The sequence below is a fragment of the Dendrobium catenatum genome, unplaced genomic scaffold (genome assembly GCF_001605985.2).
Source record: "Dendrobium catenatum unplaced genomic scaffold, ASM160598v2 fragScaff_scaffold_1341, whole genome shotgun sequence".
NCBI classification, from domain to species: domain Eukaryota; kingdom Viridiplantae; phylum Streptophyta; class Magnoliopsida; order Asparagales; family Orchidaceae; genus Dendrobium; species Dendrobium catenatum.
Window position 1 is genome coordinate 41,981 of NW_021319803.1, and position 26,015 is coordinate 67,995.

Genomic DNA, 26,015 nt, shown 5'->3' on the forward strand with positions numbered 1-26,015 from the left:
GAGGATGTAGTTGAGCGACAGTGGTCGGAAGGACCGTAGTCGGGGGGGGGGGGGGGGGGGGGGGGCGACGGTGATTCGAAAGACCGTAGTCGGCATGAGATGGTGGTCAGAAGAACCGTAGTTGGCAATAATGGTTGGAAGGATCATAGTCGACGAGCGATGGAGGTCGGGAGGGCCTTAGTTGGGCGACGGTGGTCGGAAGGACCGTAGTCGGAGGGCGGCAGTGTTGGAAAGGCTGTATTCGACAGAGACGTAGGTCAGAATGACCGTAGTTGACGATGATGGTTGGAAGGTCCATAGTCGAAGGCGACATAGGTCTGGAGGACCTTAGTTGGGTGATGGTAGTCCGAATGAACTATAGTCGGCGTGCGACGGTGGTCGAAAAGACCGTAGTCGGCAGGAGACGGAGGTCTAAAGGACTAGTTTGCAATGATGGTCGGAAGTAACGTAGTTGGCGAGAGATGGAGGTTAGAAGAACTATAGTCGGCGGGCGACGGAGGAAGAACATTAAAGAGGTTGGTTGCTGGTGACAGATTCTGCATACAGTAGTGGCTGAACAGCCGCAAGAATATTATGTATGTGAGTGGGTAAGTGGTGAGCTGCTGTGATCAATATCAATTACTGTGCTAGTTTTTGTACCTTGGACCCTGCTAATTGGCATGCCAGTGCGTGCTTTTACTTTACAAAATACAATTGAGTTTTTTTTTTTTTTTTTCAAAGCTAATAATGTTGTAGGGACCTGTAGTTGTATGCTTTTTGCCCACATTTGCCCCAATAACTTGGGGCAAATAATTCCTTTGTTTTATCCTCCATGCTGGTCAAAATGTTGATAGTAATAACATAAATCACTTACTGACATTTGGATCACTGTTGTTTTTTTTTTTTAATTCATTTATTTATATTTTGACATGAATTAAAATATATTTGGTTCTTAAAATAAAAATATTTTTTTAGTTTTTATTGATATAATAAGTAAATTTATGCAACGGTGCTGCATTACAGTGGCTGTGGTGGAGTAGGGATGTAAGTGAGCGAGCCGGCTCGAACTCGACTCGTTAACGAGCTCGCGAGCCGAGCTCGAGCTCGAGCCTACAATCGAGCTCGAATGCTTAACGAGCTCAAGTTCAAGCTCAGCCTGACTCGACTCGAAAGCTTATCAAGCTACTCGATATAATTATATATATAATTATATATATCATATTTATAATATTATTATATATATAATAATACCCATCACATGCGTTGGTAATTCTCAAACGAGCTCGATCTCGAGCTCGAGCTTTTCAAACGAGCTCGAGCTTTCGAGTCGAGCTCGAGCTTGATATTTTCTAAACGAGTCGAGCTCGAGCCTACTAATCGAGCTCGATCTCGAGCTCGAGCTCGAGCTCGAGCTCATTAAGGACTAAACGAGCCAGGCTTGATAAGGCAAATACTCGACTCGACTCGACTCGTTTACACCCTCGGTGGGAGTCAGGTGTTATAGTTATTTATAAAATATTCAAAACATCTTAAAATTATTGAGTATTTTTAGAAACAACTTGATTTGCTTTTAAAAAGATAAAAGAATAAGAACAGTTAAAACATACTAAATAAATTTCCTTTTTTGAAAAAAAAAAAAGGAAAAAAATAAAAGTAATCCTAAACAACCCCTTAGTTTTAACTTTTGTTTTCCTCTCCTACACATCATGAACCTTTTTTTTCTCTGATACTTATTATTATTATTATTATTATTTACTTTCATTGATTGTTGTACCCAGAATTTAGCAATTAGAATGAACGTAAAACAATTATCATAATTGGATGACTTGTGAGCCAAAATTTCAGTAGCATCTACATTCTGTTATGTTTTTATTTCAAGATATCATCCTTTAGGTAATACTGTAAACTCATGAAAGATCACCGCTTTACTGGTCAAACAGAAGCAAACAACAGGACTGTTCAATTTAATGGTGCAATTTATGCTGCTGTTTTCTTCTTGAGCTACCAATGCTAATACCGTGCAACCTGTTGTGGCAATTGGAGAGGACAGTATTTTATTCGTGAAAGGGCAGCTGGCATGTACTCATCCTTGGCAACGCATTTGCTCAAGTAAATACTACTACTACACTCTATCTTTCACCTGTAAATTCATCTAATCATGCAAAATGAATTTTTGCGAGGAACAGTAAAATATACCAGTAAAAGAGCATATTCTTTTCATGATGTTTTAATGGTTTTGGGAAAAAGCCTTTCAATATTTGTACCATTACAAATTTGCTTTTTTTCAGTGAGCATTGAAGCAATCTATATGGCTGTCCAGAGCTTTGTTTACACCCTTCTCCTGTTCTCCATGATGGATTTTGGATGGAGAGCAGACAAGTTCTTCTGGTTCTTCTTCCTTACCTTCATGTGCTTCATCTACTTCCACTATACGGCATGATGGCTGTGCACTAACTCCAAGCTACCAAGTCGCCGGCGTAGTATCCTCCTTCTTTTACAGCTTCTGGAACTTGTTCTGCGGTTTCGTTTTGCCGCGAAAGGTACGCCATTTCTTTGCTTTAATATATTTTAATCCCTACTATCTAATATTGAAATCTGTTAATTTATTCTACCTTAAAAGATGATGCCTGTGTGGTGGAGGTGGATGTTCTGGGCTAATCCTGTGTCCTGGACCATTTATGTCTACTTGTGTCTCGCTGGGGGAATTAGATAACAAAGTAGAAAATACAGGAGAGCCTAGCTTAGATGTCAAAACTTTCTTGAATCTAAAGCTAGGATATGAGCATGATTCCCTCTGCTATGTGGCCTTAGTTCACTTCGCATTTGTCTTCGTCTTCACCTTCGTATTCGCCTATTCTATTAAGTTCTTAAACTTCCAGAAGAGGTAGTGAGAAGTTTTAATGGAAGAATAAGGATCTCCTGTGTTGGCCTAGGCTAGATGAGGAGAAATCCTGGTGATTTTGAACTTTTTTTAGGGTTTTTTCCTTGCCTTGCATACTACCTTGACCTTCCCAGTGAATTTTTAAAATTTGCTCCACTACAAATATTTGCCTTTTCTGTGGCTACAGTAACATGTAAGTAAACTGAAGAGAGCCATACAAATGTAAATCATTATATGTTCTTTTTTCCACTAATTCAAGTAAATATGGCTTATGTTTTGAGCCTTTTTGTTCAGTATTGTAACATGTTGGTCTAAGTTTGATTCAAAATTATTGATTAGTTTTGAAATGAGTATTAAAGAGTTTCCATGCAATATTCTTTCCATAATTGATAACCACAAGTCCTAATATTGAGAAATCTTTTGGATTCATGAGGATGAAAAGATCAACCAACACCTTACTTCATGATACGCAGAATTTTACAGTGGGATAACTTTCTTACTGCTTTATGAAGCAGCTTTTCTCGTACAAAATTTTCATATTCAAAACATTTTTTACAAAGAATTATTTTATAAGCAGTAAAAAAATGAAGCCTAAGTTTCCTCTTACTTCCTATGAGACACAACTTGGTTTCTTTGGACGACTTTCTTATTGCTTTGTAAAATATGAAAATAATAGTGATCAAATTTCAGTTCTACACATAATGATCCCTCCATTCACACAGATATATATGACAGCACTATATAACATTTGTAATTTATATAAGCCATTATAATTTCCTCAATTCATTAAAAAAAATCATTTAGGGTAAGATTTGGTTATGATTTAATTTGTTAAAAATGTTTGAATATTAAAAACTCGATTAGTTTTTTGTTCACCTCTATTTTTAGTTAGTTTTGGCTGATTTTATTAGAGCTTATCTACTACTAAATGACAAAAAAATAAAATAGATTTTATCCATAGGCAAGAGAGATGCGAAGTTTAAAGGAAAAAAAAAAAACTAAAAATATATGAGAGGAGCTCTCACTTCTATAGCTTTTTCATTGTCTTTGTACCTCTCTCTCAATTTGCACACCAATATTTTGCTAAAAGCATTTCAAAAATATTTGAATCTCAGGATCTATTTGTAACTGCTATAATTTTTTTATGAGATAGTTATGCAATTATACTAAAATAACACAGAAGTTTTCCTACAACTACATGGAGTCAGTATGTGAATCATTTTTCACCATCACTTTGAACAATAAAATTGAGATATCTAAAATATATACTCTTTTTAATAACTTTATCGCCCAAAGTCACAAGCAGTCGTTCTCACTCAAATGAAAAATATTTATTTTATAGATTGATTCCCATAATTCAAGTTTTTTTTCTAATAAAAACATCAACAAAAGAAATACACAAAGATGCATCCTCTTACAAATGTCTAATAAAAACAACCATTATTAAAGCAAATGATATGGGTTTAAAGTTAATCCTTGATGTAATTCAACTAAAATAGAAAAGAATTTGTCAAATCATGCTTGTGTTTAAACACAAGTAATAGCTCCTATATGCATATACTTAATGACTTGAAACTATCATATACTTTCTCTAAATCAATAAATATCTATGTATATCTTGCTCATTCTCTCTAAACTATTCCATCAAACCCCAAAAAATATATAGTTTTACAATAGACCTACCCATCATAAATCCAAATTAATTTTGAGAAATATTAGTATAACGTAGTAACTTATATTCAATTACATTCTCCATGCTTTTAATGTATAATATTAACTTAATTCTTCTATAATTCATACTCTTATTCATATCTTTATTCTCAAAATAAAAACTAACATACTCCTCCACTCACTAACATCTATAAGTATTTTCACATCTCTATTAAAATATCATCAAAATATCATAAAGTTCAATTATTCTTCATATTTTTTTTTCTCTAAATCCTCTCTAACTTCAATTTTATTCATACAACGATAAAAATAAAATCTTTATTTTCATTTATGGCCACTAAAAACACCAATAAAATTAATCGTATTCTCATAATCTTCATTAAAATTTTATCAAAATTCCTCATCCAAAATACTTCTAATAAAAATATTTTTTTATCTTCATCCTTATATACACTTCACCTGAATACATCTTTACTTTTCTCATCTCTTGAGCCCAAACTATAAAATTATTTTAAAAAAATACTATAAATATTATAAATATCTTTTTTTAAACCAGAGGATATATTTTGCTCATATATTTGCCAACATATCTAACAAAAAACATACAACATTGTCAAATGAAACCAGCTCAAAACAGCAATCAGGAAATCCTAGCAAACAAAAAATCAAAGAAATATCAATCAAAAACTGCATAAACTGCATAAATATTAATTATATATCTCTACAATCCATTATTCCATCAAAACACCTCAACATATAGAAATCCTCAATGTAACACTGCCAGAAGAGTAGCACTTCATTATGAGGAAACAACTAAGGGCTCATACCAACACAGCACAGCACAGCAGAGCACGCAAGCAACATAAGAAAGTATTTAGAAATCATAAAAACAAAAACAGAATACCTCATTCCCTCCCTGCAACAGAACAAAGCAGCAGAATTAATACTTGTAATCCTTCACATGGAGACTCTCCGAGGCTCCATCTCCGAGTGCGGCATCGCCGCCATACTTCCCAGTGTTGCTTCGGAGTTCGCCTTGCACGAGAGAGAAAAGCGGCCTGCGCCTTCTTCACATTCTCTTCCTTCCCCGCCACGCCTTGAGTGTGCTCTGCTGGCAGCGCGCGGCAAATGAGAATGAAAGCGACCATGGCTTCTTCCCTTGAGCTTGTTCATGGCATTCAGATTAGAGTCGCCTCCTCCTCGCTCTGTCCGCCGGAGAGGAACACGATGGCGGGCACGGCAGCCGGAACGGTCCTGAGTAGGGTTCGCACCGTTGTACTCTGCAATGACCTCATGAGCCACCTTGGCTGAATCTGAACCAGGAGTGACCATGTTTGGCTTCGCAGAGTCCCTTCCAGGAGGACATGATGATCATTAAGAGCCTTGTAGCAAGCAGCAAGCACCCGTTCAGACACTTCGGCGCAGCGGTCGATGTCATGCCGCCATCAACAAGAATCTCAGGCTCAACAATGGGACCAAACCGTTTTCCTGACAGATGATGGCGTAGCGAGCTAGTCCATTGGCGCTCTCATTGATGGCAAGCTGGGAAGGCTCATTGGGAGTGATTTTCAGGACAGCGCGCCACTTTGCGAAACGGGCGCCGGCTTCGTAGTACTTGCACATCGTTGCCAAGATCATCGAGTCCTTGCGTGGTGGTCTCAGCGTTGGTGCCGGCGAGCTCAAACGGTGCCCTTGTCCACCTTGATGCCGGGGAGAACACCGCCTTCTTTTAGAACTTCGACGAAGGGCTTTCCATCAGCTGTTTTCTGGTAGAGGGCTCCTCGAAGAGGATGACGCCACTAAGGTACTGGAGGGCATTAGGAGTGCAGAAGAGGAGCTCGCGAAGAGCTCGACGGTTTGTTTCAACATTCTCGACATTGATGCTTGAAAGCCGCTTGCCAATGGTTCCAGTGGACTCATCAGCTGCAAGGATACCCTTTCCAGGAGTGCCAATGTAAGCAGCATTGGCAATGAGCTCATCTGTGATGGTAAGTTGCTCAGTTTATTTGGAAAAGGAGTCGGTATAAATTAGAACTTTAAGTATAGTGGATATAATAGAGAACAATAATCAATACTGAATCTGTAGAAATAACAGTGGCAGCGAATGAAAAAAGGGCTCCAGAAAACAAATTTAAAAAGACTGAATTTTGAGGGATTCTATCGCTTTGGTTAGATGTAATTGAAAATAAAAATTGTTTTTGAAATCTACAAAAACCTTCAAAACTCTCGAATGTAGTAAATAACTTCATTCTTACAAAGAAAATGATTGAAAATAAAATTTATCTGCTGAAACAAATTTATATCTAAAAGCAAACCAATGAAATGAAACCTAAATACATTCTAATGAAGCATAGAAACTGAACCATTGATACAAATAATATATAAGTATATAATAGTTCACCAATTAGACAACTCCAAAACACTTCACAGAAGGCTTCAAATTATAGCAGGAAGAATAAGCATAACCTCCTAAAAAGAATATATAATAAAGCTTCAAACAACTAGAATGATTCATTATTTTGGTAAAAGTTGAAAATTTTGAAACTATGAATACACGGCAGCTTCAGTTGTTTACCAACAACAATAAGAAAAATAATTCTAATCAATATTTCTTATTATACACTCAAAAATCAGGATTTAATAATCTAAATACTAAGAATACTTCAATATTGAATATTTTTTTTAAAATAGAAATTCACAAGTACACACTGAGATTATGTGAAATTTGAGGTATAGCCTCTTGAGAGAAATAGCATAAGCTATTCATGGACTAAATCAAGGATAAACACAAATCTATATTGTTGTGAGGTTATAATGTCCAGACATGACTACGGCAACACGAACACGCACAGGAATGTCTACTAAAAAACTAATGTAATTATTCGTAAAATTTAAAATTACGATTTCAATAATTTTTAAACTATATATTTATATCTAAGTTAATTAAAACAATTATAATACTAAAATTTATAATGTTTTAGTAACATGTATTGTATCGCTTTTATTGCATCGAAAAAAGGGTACCCTTTTCTAATTAAAAAAAGGGAAGTGCAAAAATAAGAAGTAAACAAAAATAAAAAGTTAATAAAACTAAATCTAAACACTCCCTCTATGATTCCACACACACAATAGCTTCCTCTTACCCCTCAAGTATCGCACAATATCCTAGTCCCATCCCCTGTGCTCTTCTCTCACATCACACCTCGATAGGCCACCGACCTCCACCGCCCGCCGACTACGGTCCTTCCAACCACCATCGCCAACTATGGTTCTTCTGACATCCGTCTCCTTCCCACTACGATCTTTCTGACCACTGTCGTCCACCGACTACGATCATTCCAACCACCATCACCCAACTACGATCCTCTCGACCTCCATTGCTTGAAACTACTGCCCTTCCAACCACCATCGCCAACTACAATCCTTCTGACCTTCGTATCCTGCCGACTACGACCCTTCCGACCGCCGTCTCCCTTGACTACAGTCCTTCCAAACATCATCGCCAACTATGGTCCTTTTGACCTCCGTCTCCTGCCGACTACGGTCTTTCCAACCACCATCTCCCGCGACTACAATCCTTCAGACCACCATCTACCAACTACGGTCCTCCCGACCTCTGTCGCCCATCTCGACTACGGTCTTTTTGACGATAGCCACCTAACTACGATCTTTTCAACCTCCGTCGCCCGATTACAGTCCTTCCAACCACCGTCATCCGACTACGGTCCTGCTGACCTACATTGCTCGTCGACAATGTTCCTGCCACCCAAACAAATATATCAACACTGATTCTTCCAACTCCCACCATATATTGCACAATATATGATGTATATTTGCTACATCGAGTCAAGATCTTCCTCCTAAGGAAGGGCCTCATTTGTAATCGATTGTAAATACCGGTGGATTCAATCAAATTGGGCTAGGCCCCGTGGGTTTTCTCCTTTCAAGGATTTCCAAGTAAAAAATAACAGTGTCCCTTATAAACCCTCTAACAATACTCTCTTATTTATTTGTGTTGGATCTTCATACAAAGATAAGACGCTAAACTATATCACTCTTCTACTGCGAATATTCCAGGATGCAACACTATGCATTTTCTATGTTTGTATTTTCCTCTGACCTGAGTTGCTCTACATTTCCAATATATGTATGCTTTCTGCTACAATTTGCTAATATTTTCGTTATGGTATCAAAGCAGTTGTCTTCCGACACTCTGTTTTGAATTGCTATGAGTTGTTTGTGTTCGGTTCTCCATTGATTCAACTGTCATTAAACTTGGTGAAATTTTAATTTCTTCTCAGCTTACATTTCTTATATCCAATATTAAAAATATTGTGCATCTACAACAACTTGTTGATAATTATCCAACTTGGTGCTCTCAAATCCTCAACCTATTTACTGTAAATTGGTTTGATGGATATCTTGATGACACCACTATTTGTCCCTCTAAACATTCCGTCTTCAATACCAGACAACTAACACCCAATCCTCAATTTACTCTTTCGTCTTCTCATATATCAAAATTTGGTTGTTACCCTATATTCAACCATATCCCCCAACTTCTTCATAATACAATCTCAACTTAGACACTTGTCACTCACTCTCAACATGAAAAATCAGTCCATGATTGGTTATCCCTCAACAGTGAAACTCATAGTTGATAGCAATGTAGCAAGTGGAGGTTCCATTGATGTTGAAGATATAATTTTGTATATTTAAATGGTTCGCCAACAAACTATCAAGCCTTTAAGACATCTATTCATACAAAGCTTTCTATGATAAGCCTCAACGACTTTTATTCTCTTCTTTTGTAGTGAAGAGGCAAACCGTACAACTGAAGCTGCTAAAGAACTTACTATCACAGACTCCACTCCCTCAACAAATTCAAAATTTGCTCTTACACAATTCAAGGTAGTGGCCGTGGTAATTTTTCTGCAGCTAGAGGTCGTGGCAGAGCTTTATCCAAAACTTTCTCCTCCTTTGTTTCATTCAAGGGCACACGCCCCAGACCTCTCGCCGACAGCCAAATCTCTAAAAAATGAGGTCATTCAACATTTAATTGTTCGCATCGAACAAATCTAACTTATTCTCCACCAAATGCATCTACTACTCATGTTTTACTTGTTGACGCCTTAGGTTCTTCTTCTCCATGGTACTAGATAGTAGTGTCACAACTCATTTAAGATTTCTAGTCTATTCAACAACCATCCACTTATGAAAGTTCTGACCATGTTCTTCTTCGCAATAGAAATGCTCTACCCATTACCCATTCTTCACTCAAGGTTTTCCTTCCTACACTATCACGTAAACTTTCCCCAACTCCTTTACTTCATGTTCTTAATCTCTCTCATAACCTTCTTTCTATCTCTCAACTTACCAACGATAATAACTATTATATTTTATTTCATGGTTTGAGCTACACTATAAAGGATCAAAATAATCATCGCACTCTTCTCCACGATCCCTGCCATAACGATCTCTACCCTGTGTCACTCTCCTCTTCAACAATTATGTTTATGCAACTGCTCTGCTATCAGTTTCAACCTCTTCAAACATCTAGCAACGTCGCTTGGGTCACCCCAACTCCTCTATTTTCACTGTATTTGTAAAACAAATTCCTAATATATGTATTTCTTCTTCTTTTTCTACTAATTTTAATTCATGTGTTCTTGCCAAGAGTCACCGTTTACCTTTTAATGAATCAAATATCATTTCTACTTCTCTTCAACTCATTCATGTGGACTTCAGAGGCCCATCCCCTATTCCTTCCAATGCAAGTTTTTGATTTATGTTATCTTCATTGATGATGACATCCACTACACTTGGATATATCCATTAAAACACAAATATGAAACTATTCTAAAATTTATCACATTCAAGAAATTTATTGAAAAATAATTTAATTTAGCCATTTGTATACTACAAACTGATGGTGGAGATGAATTTCCCAATAACCAACTCACTACATTTCTCACTCATCATGGAATTTACCACCAATACACTCCATCAGAAAATGGTATAACTAAACAAAAACATCGCCATCTTTTAGACACTATTCGAGTCTACTCATTGAATCCCAATTACCTTTCCACTTATGGGTTGAAGCTTTGCTAATTGTTGTATATTTAATAAATCGACTACCGTCTCCTATCATCTTCATCTCACTCCCTTTCAACTACTATATAATCAACCCCTGAATATTCTCACATTCGTATTTTTGGTTGCAAATGCTATCCCTGACATCATCCACATGCCCCACACAAACTTGCCCCTCACCTAACATCTTGAACTTTTTTAGGTTCTACTCAATCTCAAAAGGCTACATACATAACAATCCTTTAATCAATCACATTTTCATCTCCAAAAACGTTAACTTTGATGAAAATTCAACTGCTCCCTTCATTTCTTCACCTTCCAACACCTCCACAACACCATCACTTGCTACAATTTCAACTCCACTTCCTCCTACTAGTTCAACACTCCTATTCACTTCCCTAAATCAACATTTTCCAACACAACTACTCAAACGTCATCCATTTCACCATCCATTCACTCAACACTTACTTCCTCATCTCCTATTATGTGTCCTTCATCATATTCTTCTTCGACCTCATCTACTTCTACAACACCACCTTCCAAACACCCAATGCTTCCTCGGTTTCAAACAGGTCATCTCAAACCTTGTCAAATTCTTGACCTCAACCATACCATCTCTCCTAATCCTACATGCTACACTCAGCTATAAAAACTCCTAAATAGCATGCCTACTACTGAATTCCACACCCTCCAATCCCTAGGTACTTGGACCTTGGCTCCATCTCATCTCACTCAAAATGTCATTGGCTGTAAATGAATTTTTAAAATCAAATGCCACTTTGATAGCTTCATTGCTCGACACAAGGCTAGATTAGTTCCTCAAGACTTTAAAAAACAGTATGACATCGACTATCTTGAAACTTTCAGCTCAGTCGCCAAATCACCTATCATCCGTTTATTCCTTATCGTTGCTCTTAACTTCAACTGGCAAATTTTACAGCTTGATGTGGCAAATGCATTTCTCCAAGGCCCCTTACATGGCATGGTCTACATGACCCAACCTGAACGCTTTACGAATCCTAAAAATTGCTATCATGTGTGCTTGTTCAAAAAAAAAAAAAAAACCATTTACGGAGTTAAGGAAGCTCCTTAGCAATAGTTTGCTACCCTTTCCTCATATCTACAGACTACAGTAGCAAGGATTTCATAGCAGCTCAGCTGATGCTTCTTTTATGATCTTCCACAGTAACAATATCCAAATATACATTCTCATCTATATGGATAACATCTTAATTACTGTTAACCATTCACCAACTATCTCCACACAGCTTCACAAACTTCAACCACAATTTCATATAAGAAATTTAGGTCCTCTTACTTGCTGGCTTGGAATTGATGTTCATTTATCTCTTGCCAGTTACCATCTTACTCAGAAACATACATTCATGACCTCCTCAACAAAGCCGGCATGCTTAACTGCAAACCACTTTCCAATCCTCTCCCATCCAAATGGCCCATAGCTCCGACTCTCCAAAATCCCTTTGCCAACCCTGCCCTTTATCGCCAACTAGCATGATCTCTTCGGTACCTTACAACAACAAAACCTGATATTGCATTCACTATCAATAAAATCTGCCAGAACATGCACCAACCTTTAGAATGCCATGACGAAATGCTGAAACGCATTCTTTGCTATCTCCAAGGCAGTTCTAGTTATGGTCTTCTCATTCAAAAATGCCCACTCAAGCTTTATGCCTTCTCTGATGTGGGCTAGGTAGGTGATTTAAATGTATGTGTTCTGCTTCAGTTTGCTGATTCCATCAGTAACGAGGGCAATCTTAAAATAAGACTCTCTTGGATGGTGATAGTAATAGTACTTTAAAACGAAAAAGATAAAATAATAAAAGCTAAAGTTTACAAAGCTTCTGATTAGATGTGCGAGTTTCTTAATATTTTTCCATAAGAAAACTTGGACAACCTACTGCACAAGATGGTCGTATAGCATGTGCATCACGAATAATAATGAAAAAACAATCATACCAAAAAGTTTATTTATAGTCAACAACACATGATCCGCAACGCTTTCCCCATTTTTTAGAATTTATTTATTACGCAGAAGAACTGAATGCTGCTTATTTTGATACGAAGCGATATGGAATGTGGATGTTGCATACCAAGTATTGTTAAACAGGCAAAGGTTGAGAATCTTGATCTTCTTTTATTCAATTATATAATTTTTTTTCCTTTTCTTAATTTCACGAGCAACTTCTTGCTCCATTCTCCTCATGAGATTAGGATCAAGAAGCTACAATAAAAAAAGAGAAAGAAAAAAACAATGATAAGTTTCACAAATAAGATAACTGCAAAAATTTCAGAACTTACGTCTTTTTACCCTTTCCCCAAAACATAGTTCCAAATAGAAGACCAGTGACAACTGTTGAGAAAAACCGGATGGCATTATATTGTGGATTCCTCCAATAAGACCAATGCTGTTTCCAGAAACAAGCGGTGCATTGAGTTACAAAATTCTGGGCATACTTAGTAGAAAAAGCAAGGTCGGTGGAACCAGATTTTGGAGTGCTCAACTCCTTGATGAGCTCTTGATTTTTTCTGTTATGGAAGAGAAACATGAATTAAGTGAGAAGGTTACCGGATGGAATTGGTTAAATAATAACGCCTTAATGGGCCTTTGGCCTTCAGAAAATCAAATGTTCAAATCCATTCAGTTCCATGAAAAAAAAAGACATGGCTTCCCTTTTTCTTTGCAGTAGGCTGCATTAGCTTTTATTGTGAGTGGGAGAGGGAGGAGGGAGGGCGGTGGGCGGAGAGAGAGAGTGCACGTGTGTGAGAAAAAAAACTGATACTTTGACTGGTTTGAGAATAAGTAACATTTTCTTACTGATAAAGAGAGGAATGGGAATAAAATTCAGCAAAATCCAGGTTCAGCTGAGCTTCAATAATAGGGGAAGTAATTTCCAGCATCCATGTGGCAGGATTATAACCTTCAGTAATTCTGGAGACCCCTGGAATTGACTGAATTTTCTGTATTAGTTTAAATAAAGAAGGTATATGTTGTCTCTTTACAATAACAATTCACAATGTTGTTACTATTAATAATATCATTTGGATAACGTTATTGAAGAACCAACATTTCACTGGCATTGAAGTAGAGATACGATATCAATGAACCTAGATAATCTATTCAAATAATTAAAGCAAGTTTGAATCTTTAACCAGAATCCCATCTGAAAAGAGAAGTATTGTTGCAAGAAAGCACTAATTAATTTCATGCTAACGTAAGTAATTAGCTCAAAATGAAAAATTCTGCTCACATTTGAAAAAATGCAGCTAGATTCACAACATGAAAACTTACTTCAAAATATTCTATAAGCTTGGAAGAATGATGCCCAAGTTCTCCAGCATATATTAATTGTCCTCCCAGTTTCATTAGAAGTAACTGCAATCAGAATGAAACATTATCCATCAGGATTATCTATATATTGAGTATTATTGAGTCATGATATAATAAAAAAAAGTCGAAAAAATACAAACCTCATCAAAAGTTTCAAAAATATCAATGCTTGGCTGATGGATGGTGCATACCACCGTTCGTCCGGTATTCACAGTATTCCTCACTGTCCGCATAACAATTGCGGCAGCTCTAGCATCAAGACCAGATGTTGGCTCATCCATGAAGATGATGGATGGATTTGCAACCAATTCGACAGCAATTGTTAGCCTCTTTCTCTGTTCAGTTGATAGACCATCCACCCCAGGAAGGCCCACTAAAGCATTCCTCAACAGGTTAAGCTCAACCAAATTCATAATCTCTTCCACAAACATCTTCATACACAATGTTTTCTACATGTTAGAATTGGCCATTTGAAATTCTATAATATTGACTGTAAAAATAATCAAATTGTTAATTATAATTTTCTGTTAGTCAAATTCTATAATACAAATAAAAGTGATATTAAGAAGGAAAAAAGCTTCACAAAATGAAATAATTTAGGATTCTACAACTGTAAAATATTGTTACTGAAAAGTTGTACTTGTACCATACAGGTTGCAACATAATAAAGCCAAACTTTCAACATAAATTAGCAATTCTCAATCATACATGAGCTGGGGAGTCATTATTGAGAAGTTAAGATACATAATATAACTAAACGTTATTTTCCATTGCTTATTTGCTAGATCGTCCCACGAGCTTTAAAAGAGCGAGTAGAGAAGGACATGAAGCAGAGTTACCTTTCTAGTTTCTTGGTCTATTTCTGGGGAAAGACGAAGCCAGGCTGAGTATGTCAGCGATTCATATACAGTAACATGTGGTGAATGAATGTCATTCTGTTCACAGTACCCACTAACCCGAGCAAATGTTTCTTGCTTTTTGGGGTATCCAGAAATATTTATATTTCCTTCAATATGCCCTCCAGTTTTCCTTCCAGCTAATACATCCATCAATGTAGTCTTCCCAGCTCCACTTACACCAACTAGAGCTGTCAAGATGCCTGGTCTAAATGCACCACTCACGTCACAGAGCAATTGAAGCCGTTTTTCTTCAACTCCTCGTTTTTTCATTTCCTACGGGGACAGAAGTACGGACATGTTAATAATATTACCGTAAGTTCTGAAGATAAGAAACCAAAATAAAGACTAACAATTTTCAAGTAACCAAAATTCTATTAGTTGGGAAATGTAAGTGGAGACATGAGTTGAAGCAAATCTAAGAGTTTAAGAGTCATCGAAAATGCAAGTTTTGTCCATTAAGGCGAACAAACGGAAAGTAACTTTTATTTTAGTAGTTTGAATGTTTTTCTTTAAGTAGGTGTTTAGCTTTCCTGTTTCCTTTTTAATTTTGGTAAAACCCGCCGATGTTACCATATAAGAGATGATGGCTTTTTTTTTTTTTTTGATGGCTATTGATTATCTAAGTTCATTGGATTTCTTTGGATTAATTTGACTATTTGTTGCTATTGTTGGATTCTTAGTATTAATTGGTTATGAATTTTTCAGCTTCAGCAGTTTCATTTTGTATTCCAACCAAACAATAAAATTTGTACAGCTCCTGCATTTGAAATACTTTACAGCCTAAAGTAATCCAACCAAATAGCCCTTAAATGATCAGAAAAATCATATTTGTTTAATGCAATCAATCCCAATAGTGTAGGACGAGAAGAGCAACCATTTTAGTGAAATAGGAGCACTTTTAGTTTCAATGGATCCACTTTGACTTGCAACATTTGCACTACCTAAGGCCTTTTCTAGGCATTCAGTTCAAGCATCATTTGGGCCTGATGAGATGGGATAGTATAGAGCCTTTCCGAGTTTTAAGAGCTTAGTATGCTCGGCTAGAGCAGTCAAAGAGGAGATCCAGATTTAAACTTTAGCATTAAGTCAAGGGAGAGAATTTTTTTGCATCAAGTCTATTTTGCATTGCATGGAATATAATATTATTAGAATACTCTTATTTATGGAGAATTGAATCAAATGGTTATGACTGTACATCTAGAAGAACAAATATATATTTATGGAAACCTTTTGTGAAATCTTCAAGTGTTCTATTGTGATTTGTGCATTTGTTATATGATTCATCGAGATTTGGAATCCCATCTTGAGATTAACATCTGATTCATCTAGAGAATTATGCAAACATACAATTCTTTCTTCTCATAAATAGTTCAATCACCTAAATATATATGGAAGAGTTCTCTTAAGATTAGGATGGACATCTCTCTTGCTTCTCAATTGAAATATTCTCTTTGTGGGTAGGGTTTCATAGAGGATTTGGCGGCTTCTACAATGCATGAAATAATAAGAAATTGTGGTGAGTTAATTTAGTTTGTCAAATTACTCATGGGCTTCTTTGAGGGTGTGCTTAGAAATATACGAAGGGCAGCTAAAGCTTCTTTGATTGTGTATGTCTTTTGTGACATTTGACAATGAATAAATTCTTCTCTTTTCTCTCCTACACATAGACTAGGTTGAAAATAAACCTCATAAAAGATAGAACTTTCTATGTTAGTTATTATCTTTCTCTTTGGTGAATATCGCACTAAATTTGATGCTCTCATTTCGATAAATTACAGCACAAAATTCTGGAAGAATACCCAGATTTTCAGTCAAAAGAATACATACATGTAACATTCATTACCCATATTTAACTTGCAATCTTAAATCATTAAATTGGAAGCAGGCAAAAGGTCATAGAAATTTCCATCCTGATTAGTATATCAACCCTACTTTAACAATTACTGTTTGAATTCCAACAAAGAGAGTAACCATGCCAAAAAAAAATCTAAGTAATGTTCAGGTCTTTGGCAGTGACTTTACATGCACTTACTAAAAGAAAGGCATCATATTAATCAAGAAATAGAACAAATAGATTACAGAACTCTCATTTGACCAGAAAAAAAATTCACTCAATATAGTAGGCGTAACTGAAAGAAACTTTTTAGAGTTCATTTATTAATTTTGATGAAATAATTGACTTACAGAAGGCATTTCCACGTAATAGTTCACATGTTCAAATACTAGCGAAAGGGCCCGGAAAGGCAAAACCATTCCTCGTGTAACTTGATTGTGCGTGCTTCTGTCTCTGACAGGATTCTTCAGAGTTGTTTCCATTTCCGTATCTAACCAATCAACAACAGAATGAGTCATAGATAATGAGTTGTTCTTTGATCATTCAAAAGGAAGTAGCACAAAAACCTATGAAATCTCTTCCTTTTCCTTTTATTAACAAATTCTTAGAGAAAGCATAAAGTTGCCTGTTTGTTACATTTTAAGGATAATGAAAAAAATAAAAAAAAGCATAATCAATTCTAGTAATAGATTCAGAAAGATAGCTACGTTCACGTGATATAGCAACTCTGGAGTAAATTACCCGGCACAGCTATATCTAAACTGGCTGTATCATTTTAACTTATGCCTATCTTGAAAGCCCTGCTCTTAGCCTTCCAAAGAGACAAGGGTCGAAATAAAGCACTATCTTCCTCCTTTTAGTGTTTTAATTATACCTTAATTTAATTTTATTCTGATGCACAAAGTCATCACTCATTGAACTAGTAAATTAAGTGCATGATTCTGCCAACTTCACATATTTCGAATACACCTTATAAACTATAGTGTAGTTCAGAAGTTGAGATGAATCTCAGCACTGCACGCACCTACAACATTAGATTTAGCTGATGCTTTGACTCTTTCTGCTAATCTGGATAAATCTTCCATCTCTTCTTCCTCACTTACAATGATAGCTTTAGAATTCGTAATGGCTACAATGCAAGATAAACGTTATAAAAAAAAGAGTGAATTCTGCACCAGTGTCAAAAGACAGATCAAAGTGTCAAAAGACAGATCAAAGGTGGAACACTTACGATTCAGATAAATTAATGCCAACATGAAGCAAATATTAAATAGAAGAGCAAAACCAAAAAGCACTCCAATAGAAATCCAGTACCAATAGCCATTCACAAACATAGCCCTTGACTTGAGAATTGCCTTTCCAATTGTTGATTCATTTATGTTGATGGCATTGTTTGGCTGAAATAAAAATAAATCCAAAAATATCAACATAGAAAGGAGGGTTTTCCAAGTATGAATAGGCAACTGTACTTCTTAACTGTAGAGGCCATCAAAGAAAAAGAAAAAGTAAAAAATGGTAGAAATTTCCTGAAGAGCACCATAAAATTTACCTTGCTCCATCTAGGATCAAGAAATTCATTTATAGCAATGGCATTTTGTCCATACATCATCGGAGAAATCCAATAACCCCATATCCACCATGGCTGAATGTCATCTGTCCAGAAAATGAGAAAGGAACAAAGTGAGGACTGCCAACATTCTAACTAGAAATTTTAGTGAGTCTATTGGAGAAGTAAAACTTGTAATGATGATGATTATCAAGCTCCTGGCTTCTTCCCAAGGAACAAACTGTTACTGGAAGAAAAAAATAGATGTGGATAAAATTATCTTGATGTTACCTTTGGAGATAACAAATCCTCCTAGAACAAAGACAACAAGTATGGCAAATACTCCGAATGTGTTAGCTATGACCATAGTTCTTCCAGATGCAGCAATGAATCTAAAGAGAGCAAGAGACATTTGGTGAACAGAGAAATATGCCAAGAACTGCCGGAAGAACCTGTTAATGTTAAAAAAATGCCATCATAAGAAACATAATTAATATTTGTTCAGGTTCCGTTTCTTAAATAAAAATAGAAAATATCAGTAACACATATTACACATGTTGTGATAAGCAGACATAAGTGATACGGGCGTGTAAAATTTAAGGCATAAATGCACCAATAAGGTTTTAGATAATTTAATGTAAGATGAAAATAGGTAGAGCAAAATTAATAAAATTAGAAGTTATCCACAACTTGCACAAAATAGGGCTATCAACTCATGTCACTCGAAAGGATTTAAGGATTCAAAACTCCAAACACACAATGTTGGGATAAGACTAATGATGATGATTCAATTTTTATGTGTTTGATTCAAATTTCAAGAGCATAAGCACGGAATCAATAGGATAACTTTTGGATAAAAAATGCAACAAAAGAACCATGAAACCACTAAAAAGAAACCTGGCACCAAAACATAAGTAAAATATTTACCGGCTGGCCGCAGGAGCAAAACCAATCCCATAGTATGTAATAAGTATCCATATTGATGATTCAACTAGAGAGATGGGAATCTTGACAACGACATATGATAGCACAAATGCCCAAGGAGGATAAAACAAGAAATCTCTTTGTTTATAGAAGACAGGAAGTCTGAAAATTGTCATAGCCAGCTCTGCCATACCATTGAACACCATATTTATCAAACTGAAGAATAGCACACCATAGTAGGTTCCACCATCAGCAATTGTTTCATGGTGCATATTGGTTCTCAAGAATAGAGTCAAGGTTATCACAGCCATAATTGTTAACTGGGTAATCTTAAATATGTAGATAAATGAATTGCGCTTCATCAGTAACAATTCCTTGTCGAAGCATGCCTTGAAGAGCTCCCAGCTGGACATGCCATACTTCTTTGTTGTCAATGCAGCAGGATGGGCTTTGGATTTATCAAAAGGGATTTTAAGATCTTCTGCAAGCCTTTCTCCAATATAAAAAGTCTTGAAAGAACTGGAAAATTCGGAGACAGAAATATGACGGTAAGGTTGATCTTCCCTAAACCAGTATTGCTCTTGATCCTTCCTTGATGTGACCTCTTGCAGGAAGTCTGCAATTCCTTTCCTTTCTGGGCATTTGAAGCCCATGAACTCAAAGAACTCTAGGGTGTTCTCACGAGGTCCTTGATAGACAATCTGACCCTCCGACAACAGAATAACATCATCAAAAAGTTCAAAAGTCTCAGGTGCTGGCTGAAGAAGAGAGACAAGCACAGTTCCATCCATGACATGCACCATCTGTCTAATGAACTTGACAATCTGAAACGTGGTGGAACTATCGAGTCCAGTTGATATTTCATCCATAAATAGTGCCCTTGCAGGCCCAGCCAACATCTCACCTGTAAAAAGAAAAATCACATAGCCCAAGCTATTTAGGATAGAATGAGTGAATTAGCAACCATTAAACTTTTTAGAATGCCCCGCAAACTATAGGAAATTAAAGCATTTGAGATGCCAATTTCCATCATTCATATACCAGGATAAAGAATGAAAATCAAAGAGTTCAGATATCTAATTCAGGTTACATAGATTAATGTAAGTAGCCATGACCCATTTCAAGGAAATGAATTTCACACTAGAAGCAACAAATGATCTTAAATAGTTTTTCAAGTTATAGTTTACCAAATCCTAGATTACACATATTAGGATGTCATGCCATAATTGGTTAATCATCATCATTAGCCTAATCCAACTATATAGAGTTGGCCGTAGGTATGCTCTTCCATTCATGTTTAGTGGAACATGAGATATTCTAATTTGAGCAAGTCCTTTTACATCTTCTAACCACATTACCCTTGTTCTACCACATCATTAGCTTATTTTCATATTACCTACAAGTGTTTGTCTTATCAGTGGAGGTTTTTGATAGGAAGTAGTAGTAGAAATAGAAAACGATTGCTGAAATCAGAATTTAAGTAGGAAAAAACAAGTAGGTTTTGAAGATTTAATGGAGGAAAAAATAAGAAAAAACACTCTTGATTGAATAATAGATGAAAGAAAATAGCAAGATACAATTGATCCTCAATTCAAGAGGATGATCTATCTCTCCGAAATCTCCAGACGCCGCTAGAGCCCAAGAACACCAAAGCACTACAAAAACTAAGAAAACTAGAGATAACCCTAAACCCTAACCCTAATCCTAATCCAACCCTACTACATAAAGCACATAAATTAAACTCCCAAAAGATTAAACAAACCTTCTAAACTCAAAATTCCCTCATAATCTCTCTCTCTCTCTCTCTCTATCTCCCTCTACATAAGCTGCGGGCCCCACCTGGGGGAAACAACAGGCTTCCACCTGCACCTGCTGTATATAAGGGGATGGCCCTTATTTTGGGCTGACATGACCGGTCCCTCCTAGACCAATCTATCAATACTTCGCACCCAAAGAATCACCTTGTCTTGAAGGTGAAAAGAGGGGAATTGATATTGCATCCTCTCGTGCAGCTCCCATGTAGCGTCATAATCGGGAAGGTCTCTCCATTTAATTAACACTTCTTTGATGTCTCCTTTTCCCTGTCATACCTCCTATAGCTCTAATGGTTCTAGAACCACTTCCAATTCTTCTATCAACATGGCTGGCAACTCTAAACAAGCTGTGTGATCCTCAATAGCTCTTCTTAACTGAGATACGTGGAACACTGGATGTATGGCAGTGATGGGGGGTAACCTCAAACGATAAGCTACTACTCCAAACCTCTCTGATATCTTTGAAGGGGAAAAATATCACCGAGCTAGCTCCTCATTCCTCTTGTTAGCTACTGTCCTCTGTCTGTAAGAGGAAGCTTCAAGAAAGCTCTATCCCCAACTATAAACTGGATGTCCTTCATCTGCCCATCCACATGTTTCTTCATAATTTGTTGAACTCTCAATAGATGCATTTTTCAATTTTTCCAACACCCTTTTCAGCTCCTTCAAGTATTCTTCTATTGAAGAAACTGGAGTGCTATTTTGCCTAAAATGCACCAAGTTAGGTGGGTCTCATCCATACAACACCTTGAACGAGATCATCTGGGAAGCAAAATGATATGAAGTGTTGTACCAGTACTCCGCCCAAGCTAGCCACTTGGCCAAAAGCCGAGATTTCTCCAACAGAACATCGTAGGTATATCTCCAAGCTCATGTTGACCACCTCCATCTGCCCATCCATCTAGGGAAGGTAAGCTGTACTTCTCTTCAGTACTGTCCCCTGCAACCTGAATAACTCTCTGGGGAAATAGCTGAGGAACATCTTGTCATTGTCGGACACTATAGACTCCGGTACCCCATATAGTTGGACCACCACTCTGCTGAATGCTGCAGCCACTGTCACTGTTGTGTAGGGATATTGTAGGGGGATGAAGTGAGCATGCTTGCTCAGTTTGTCCATTACCACTAGAATCAACCCTTCAAATCAAGTAGCCCATCTATAAAATTCATTGATGCCTCCTCCCACACCAGATCAGGTAGAGATAGGGATTGAAATAATCCCCCTGGAGCCATAACTATATACATATTCCTCTGACATACCTCACAACTGGCTACCAACTCCATATCTTTGTGCATCCCTTTCTAAAACAATTATGATGCTAATCTCCTATAGATTTTCTGCACCTCTGAGTGACCCCCAATCATACTCCCATGGAAGTCTTGCAGTAGGTGTGGAATATGGACTAATATCCTAGGCATCACAAATCCCTCCTAATACATCAACCTTCCCTCTTATAGAGAATAACTAGGATGAATGATGAGGACATCAACAGGAGATTCCGGCGCGTCTATCACCGGAGGAATCATAAATCGACAACTATGATTATTTGTCTTTATTTATGATGCATTTTATATATTATTTTTGTTTATGCTTTAGTCTTTACCATTGTACCCCTGTGAGGGATTAGTTTGTGTTGTAGCCAAAAGGATATTTTAGTCTTTGAGTTTTTTGCTGCTTTGAGGCCTATATATGAGGGCCTAACTTTGTATGAGTTTTTTTATGATTGCTTAATGAAATTTCAGCCTTCTAGTTCCTTTGAGTGTTGAGAGTTCTAGAGAGAGGTGAAGCCCCTAGGAGAGTGCGAGCAACACCCACCAGCCGCACGAAGTGTCCGAGCTCGTAGTCAATTTTCTTTCTCTAAATCCCCTCCTCCCCCACTACCCGCCGGCCAAAGACCCCACAACCCCCATAGTCGCCGGCCAAAGCTCCACCACAACCCCTCCCCTAGCCGTCGGTCCAAAGGTCCTCCTCCTCCCCCATAGCCGCCGGCTAAAGCCCCAAAATCCCCCATAGCTGGCCACCATGTTCCCCAAGCCCTAGCCGTCGGCTGAACCACAATTCCCTTGATTTCAATTCAAATTGCCTCTTTAAGACTTTCCTAATTTAGCCCATTACTAGTTGGGAAATTCTCTCAATTCAAATTCAAATGAATTCGAATTTCTAAATCTTTCCCAATTAGCCTAAACCTATTTTGGAAGATCTCCTAATTGCTACCAATCTGAAATTAAATTAGATTTAATTCCAAATTAATTAGATTTAATCCCCCCCCCCCTTGCCCCCCCCCCCCTCTATCCCCTCTCTCTTAATTAATTTCCCCCATTAATTCTCTCAATCAAAACCCTTCCCACTTAGGTGTGCCACCCCACCTTAGCCCAATTAGAGGAGATTCAAATTTTGAATAATTCCCTCCTTCCTCGAAATCTGAACTTAAATTTCAAATTTTAAAATTATTTTTCCTCCACAAACTAAACCCTAAAATCTGAATTTACAGCCAGCCTCTCTCCTAGCCTTGGTCGATCACCCAAACCTCTCCCTCCTCTTCATCTATTCTCCCTTACTTTATACACACTATCCAAGGAAGAAGATACACAACCCCGACCTACTTCCTCATGAATGGCCGATCCTGAACAAGACCATGGGTTAGTATACGATCATCAAGGATGCGTACATGTGTTGAGATCACCCTTCTTCGACATCAACTTGGAGATCGACCACACCGTCGACGACTACGTTGATCAGATCCTCTTCACCTTGACGACTGACATCAACGAGCATCAAACCTCCGGATAATGGCAAGTTCTCCAACATCCACTGACTTCTTCCCCTCCGGATAAGGTTTCGTTGGGCAATACTGCAGATGTCTTCTATCTTTTGGAGCCATCATTAAGTTTGCTGAAATTATTCTTCTGCTAAATAGCTCTCAAGAGTGTGAGTGAGGAGAACACGAGGTGAATTTTCTAATTGTTAACTAGAGGATTTCTGTTACTTGCGCATCTAGCTTTATTATAATTTTGTGGTTATTTTAAATTGCCCTTCTAATCTATTTTGTAATTGCATGCCAAAGCAAAACAACAATTAAGAAATCCTAGAATCTAATCTTGTGAAATATTAATTTTAAAATTGACAAGCTTAACAAATTTTATTAAATTCCTGCAATTCCTTTTATGTTTCACATCAATCGTAATTCTTATGCTTCAATAACTATGCCCTAATCCTCCCTAGATCCTCATCTCGTGCACTTTCCTCCTTAATGGCCCCCTAATCCAACATTAGCGATATCGATATTGCCATATCCTGGAGCTCCCCCATACATCTGGACAAGGCATCCGCCGCCTTGTTCTCTATCCCGGGCCTCTATTGAATTTCAAAGTCATATTTCAAATACTTTAACAGCCACCTCTGATGCTCCTCTGTCACTATCCTTTGCTCTAACAATTACTTCAGGTTCTGCTAGTCCATCCTGACAAAAAAAATGTCAACCCAATAAGTAAGGTCGCCAATTCTGGATGGCTAACACAATGGCCATCAACACACTCCCTAACACTAACTTCAGCCTACCTCTAAATGTCAACACTTGGCTAAAGTAAGCAATGGGTCGCTGGCTCTGCATGAGTAATGCTCCCAATCTATACCCTGATGCGTCCGTCTCCACTACAAAATCCAGACTGAAATCTGGTAGGGTCAGGACTGTTATGGTGGTCATGGCCTTTTTCAACCTCTCAAAAGCAGCGGTGGCGTCCTACCCCCACAAGAAGTTATTGTTCTTCAACCTTCTATCAGTGGTCAGGCGATGGTGTTCGGTCGCACGCACACGAGAAGGGTTCATGGGACGTTTGTCTCTCTCAATTGAAAGTAGAGACCATGGGGTTCTTGCTCAACTCCTCTAGACGAGACGCAGGAGACTCACGAGGCGTTCGTCTCTCTCAATCGAACGCAAAGATAGCGGGATGAAGCACTCTCCCTCCTCTCGGTTGGTTGTACACAAGAATGAACAAGCCGGAACCCGCTTCCTTTAGTTTTTAAAGAGAAGGCTTTGATAACACGGTAAATTAAGAGAATTGGACATGGAAAATGCTTAAATTTATTATACAAAACTATCCCTATTTATAGATATATACAAGATATCTTAATAAAGAAATAAATAATTACGGAATATAATCCTACCTAAATCAGCCACCCGAATATGAAAGGAGATTAGCATGATTCAGGTGAGCCTCCCACGGATCCCCATTTTGGACATAAGATCGAGAGGTAATGAACAGCTGGGATGGTTGGGATGATATTTGACAAGGAATAAGTTGGATCATCATAAAAATCAAGAACTAAATTGGATGTTTATTAATAGTCTGGGGACTATTTTAGGCTTTTACTCATTTCAAAATATATGAAATATATACAATCTTAGAAAGTATCTAATAATGAAAATATAAAATCAAGGAACAAAATAAATTCAAGAGCAAGCATCCCGGAGAACAATATGGTGATAGTGGAAGAGGAAGGAAAGACGCCATGAGTCTTAGCAAGTGTTGGTCCCAATTGGCAAAAATCATGCAAGCATTTCACATAAAATAACTATTTTAACTATTACTTAACAATGATATCACACATGGCATAATTTTTCAATTTGAATTCTTATTAAAAACGATTTTAAGTATTTGATTTAAAAACTTTACTAGTGAATTATGTTTACCAGCCATTTTATTTAATAGCCAATTATATAGATACTTTGATACCATTAAAAATACAAAATTATTCATAATATTTTTTATGTACCTCCTAATTCTAACAACCAGCATCTTTACAAGTTTCTAAATCATAAGGAAAGCTGTTTTGGCTGCCTAAATTGTCATCAAATTTTTGCGAAGCTTTGAAAAAGTGAGAAACAGTGCGAAGCTTTGAAATATTTATCAACAGCAATTAAAAAGTGCGAAGCTTTGAAAAAGTGCGAAGCTTTGAAATATGGATCAACAGCAATTAAATAGAAGTTGAAATAACACAAAATATTCATACTGAACATT

The 26,015-nt window shown here is 37.1% G+C and overlaps 1 protein-coding gene and 2 pseudogenes across 3 annotated transcripts in view; all 3 read right to left on the reverse strand.

The window, feature by feature from the left end:
- The window catches only part of LOC114580837, a 6,104-nt pseudogene extending 3,707 nt beyond the window's left edge, over nucleotides 1-2,397 (reverse strand).
- Nucleotides 1-26,015, reverse strand: part of LOC110114643 (pleiotropic drug resistance protein 2) — a 51,480-nt gene that overhangs the window by 9,758 nt on the left and 15,707 nt on the right. The window contains exons 7-17 of one of the 3 annotated variants that reach the window (XM_020847588.2): nucleotides 19,186-20,086; nucleotides 18,550-18,710; nucleotides 18,262-18,365; nucleotides 17,944-18,109; nucleotides 17,737-17,841; nucleotides 17,063-17,202; nucleotides 14,819-15,151; nucleotides 14,120-14,410; nucleotides 13,941-14,024; nucleotides 13,467-13,600; nucleotides 12,950-13,177 (exon numbers count right to left, since the gene is read on the reverse strand). In XM_020847588.2, coding sequence (XP_020703247.1) covers nucleotides 12,950-13,177; nucleotides 13,467-13,600; nucleotides 13,941-14,024; nucleotides 14,120-14,410; nucleotides 14,819-15,151; nucleotides 17,063-17,202; nucleotides 17,737-17,841; nucleotides 17,944-18,109; nucleotides 18,262-18,365; nucleotides 18,550-18,710; nucleotides 19,186-20,086 — 2,647 coding nt within the window. Of the gene's footprint in view, nucleotides 1-12,949; nucleotides 13,178-13,466; nucleotides 13,601-13,940; nucleotides 14,025-14,119; nucleotides 14,429-14,818; nucleotides 15,152-17,062; nucleotides 17,203-17,736; nucleotides 17,842-17,943; nucleotides 18,110-18,261; nucleotides 18,366-18,549; nucleotides 18,711-19,185; nucleotides 20,087-26,015 lie in introns of those variants that run through there. The other 2 variants (XM_020847587.2, XM_028699570.1) reach the window with 2 other exon arrangements.
- On the reverse strand, nucleotides 5,287-12,253 carry LOC114580835 (annotated as a pseudogene).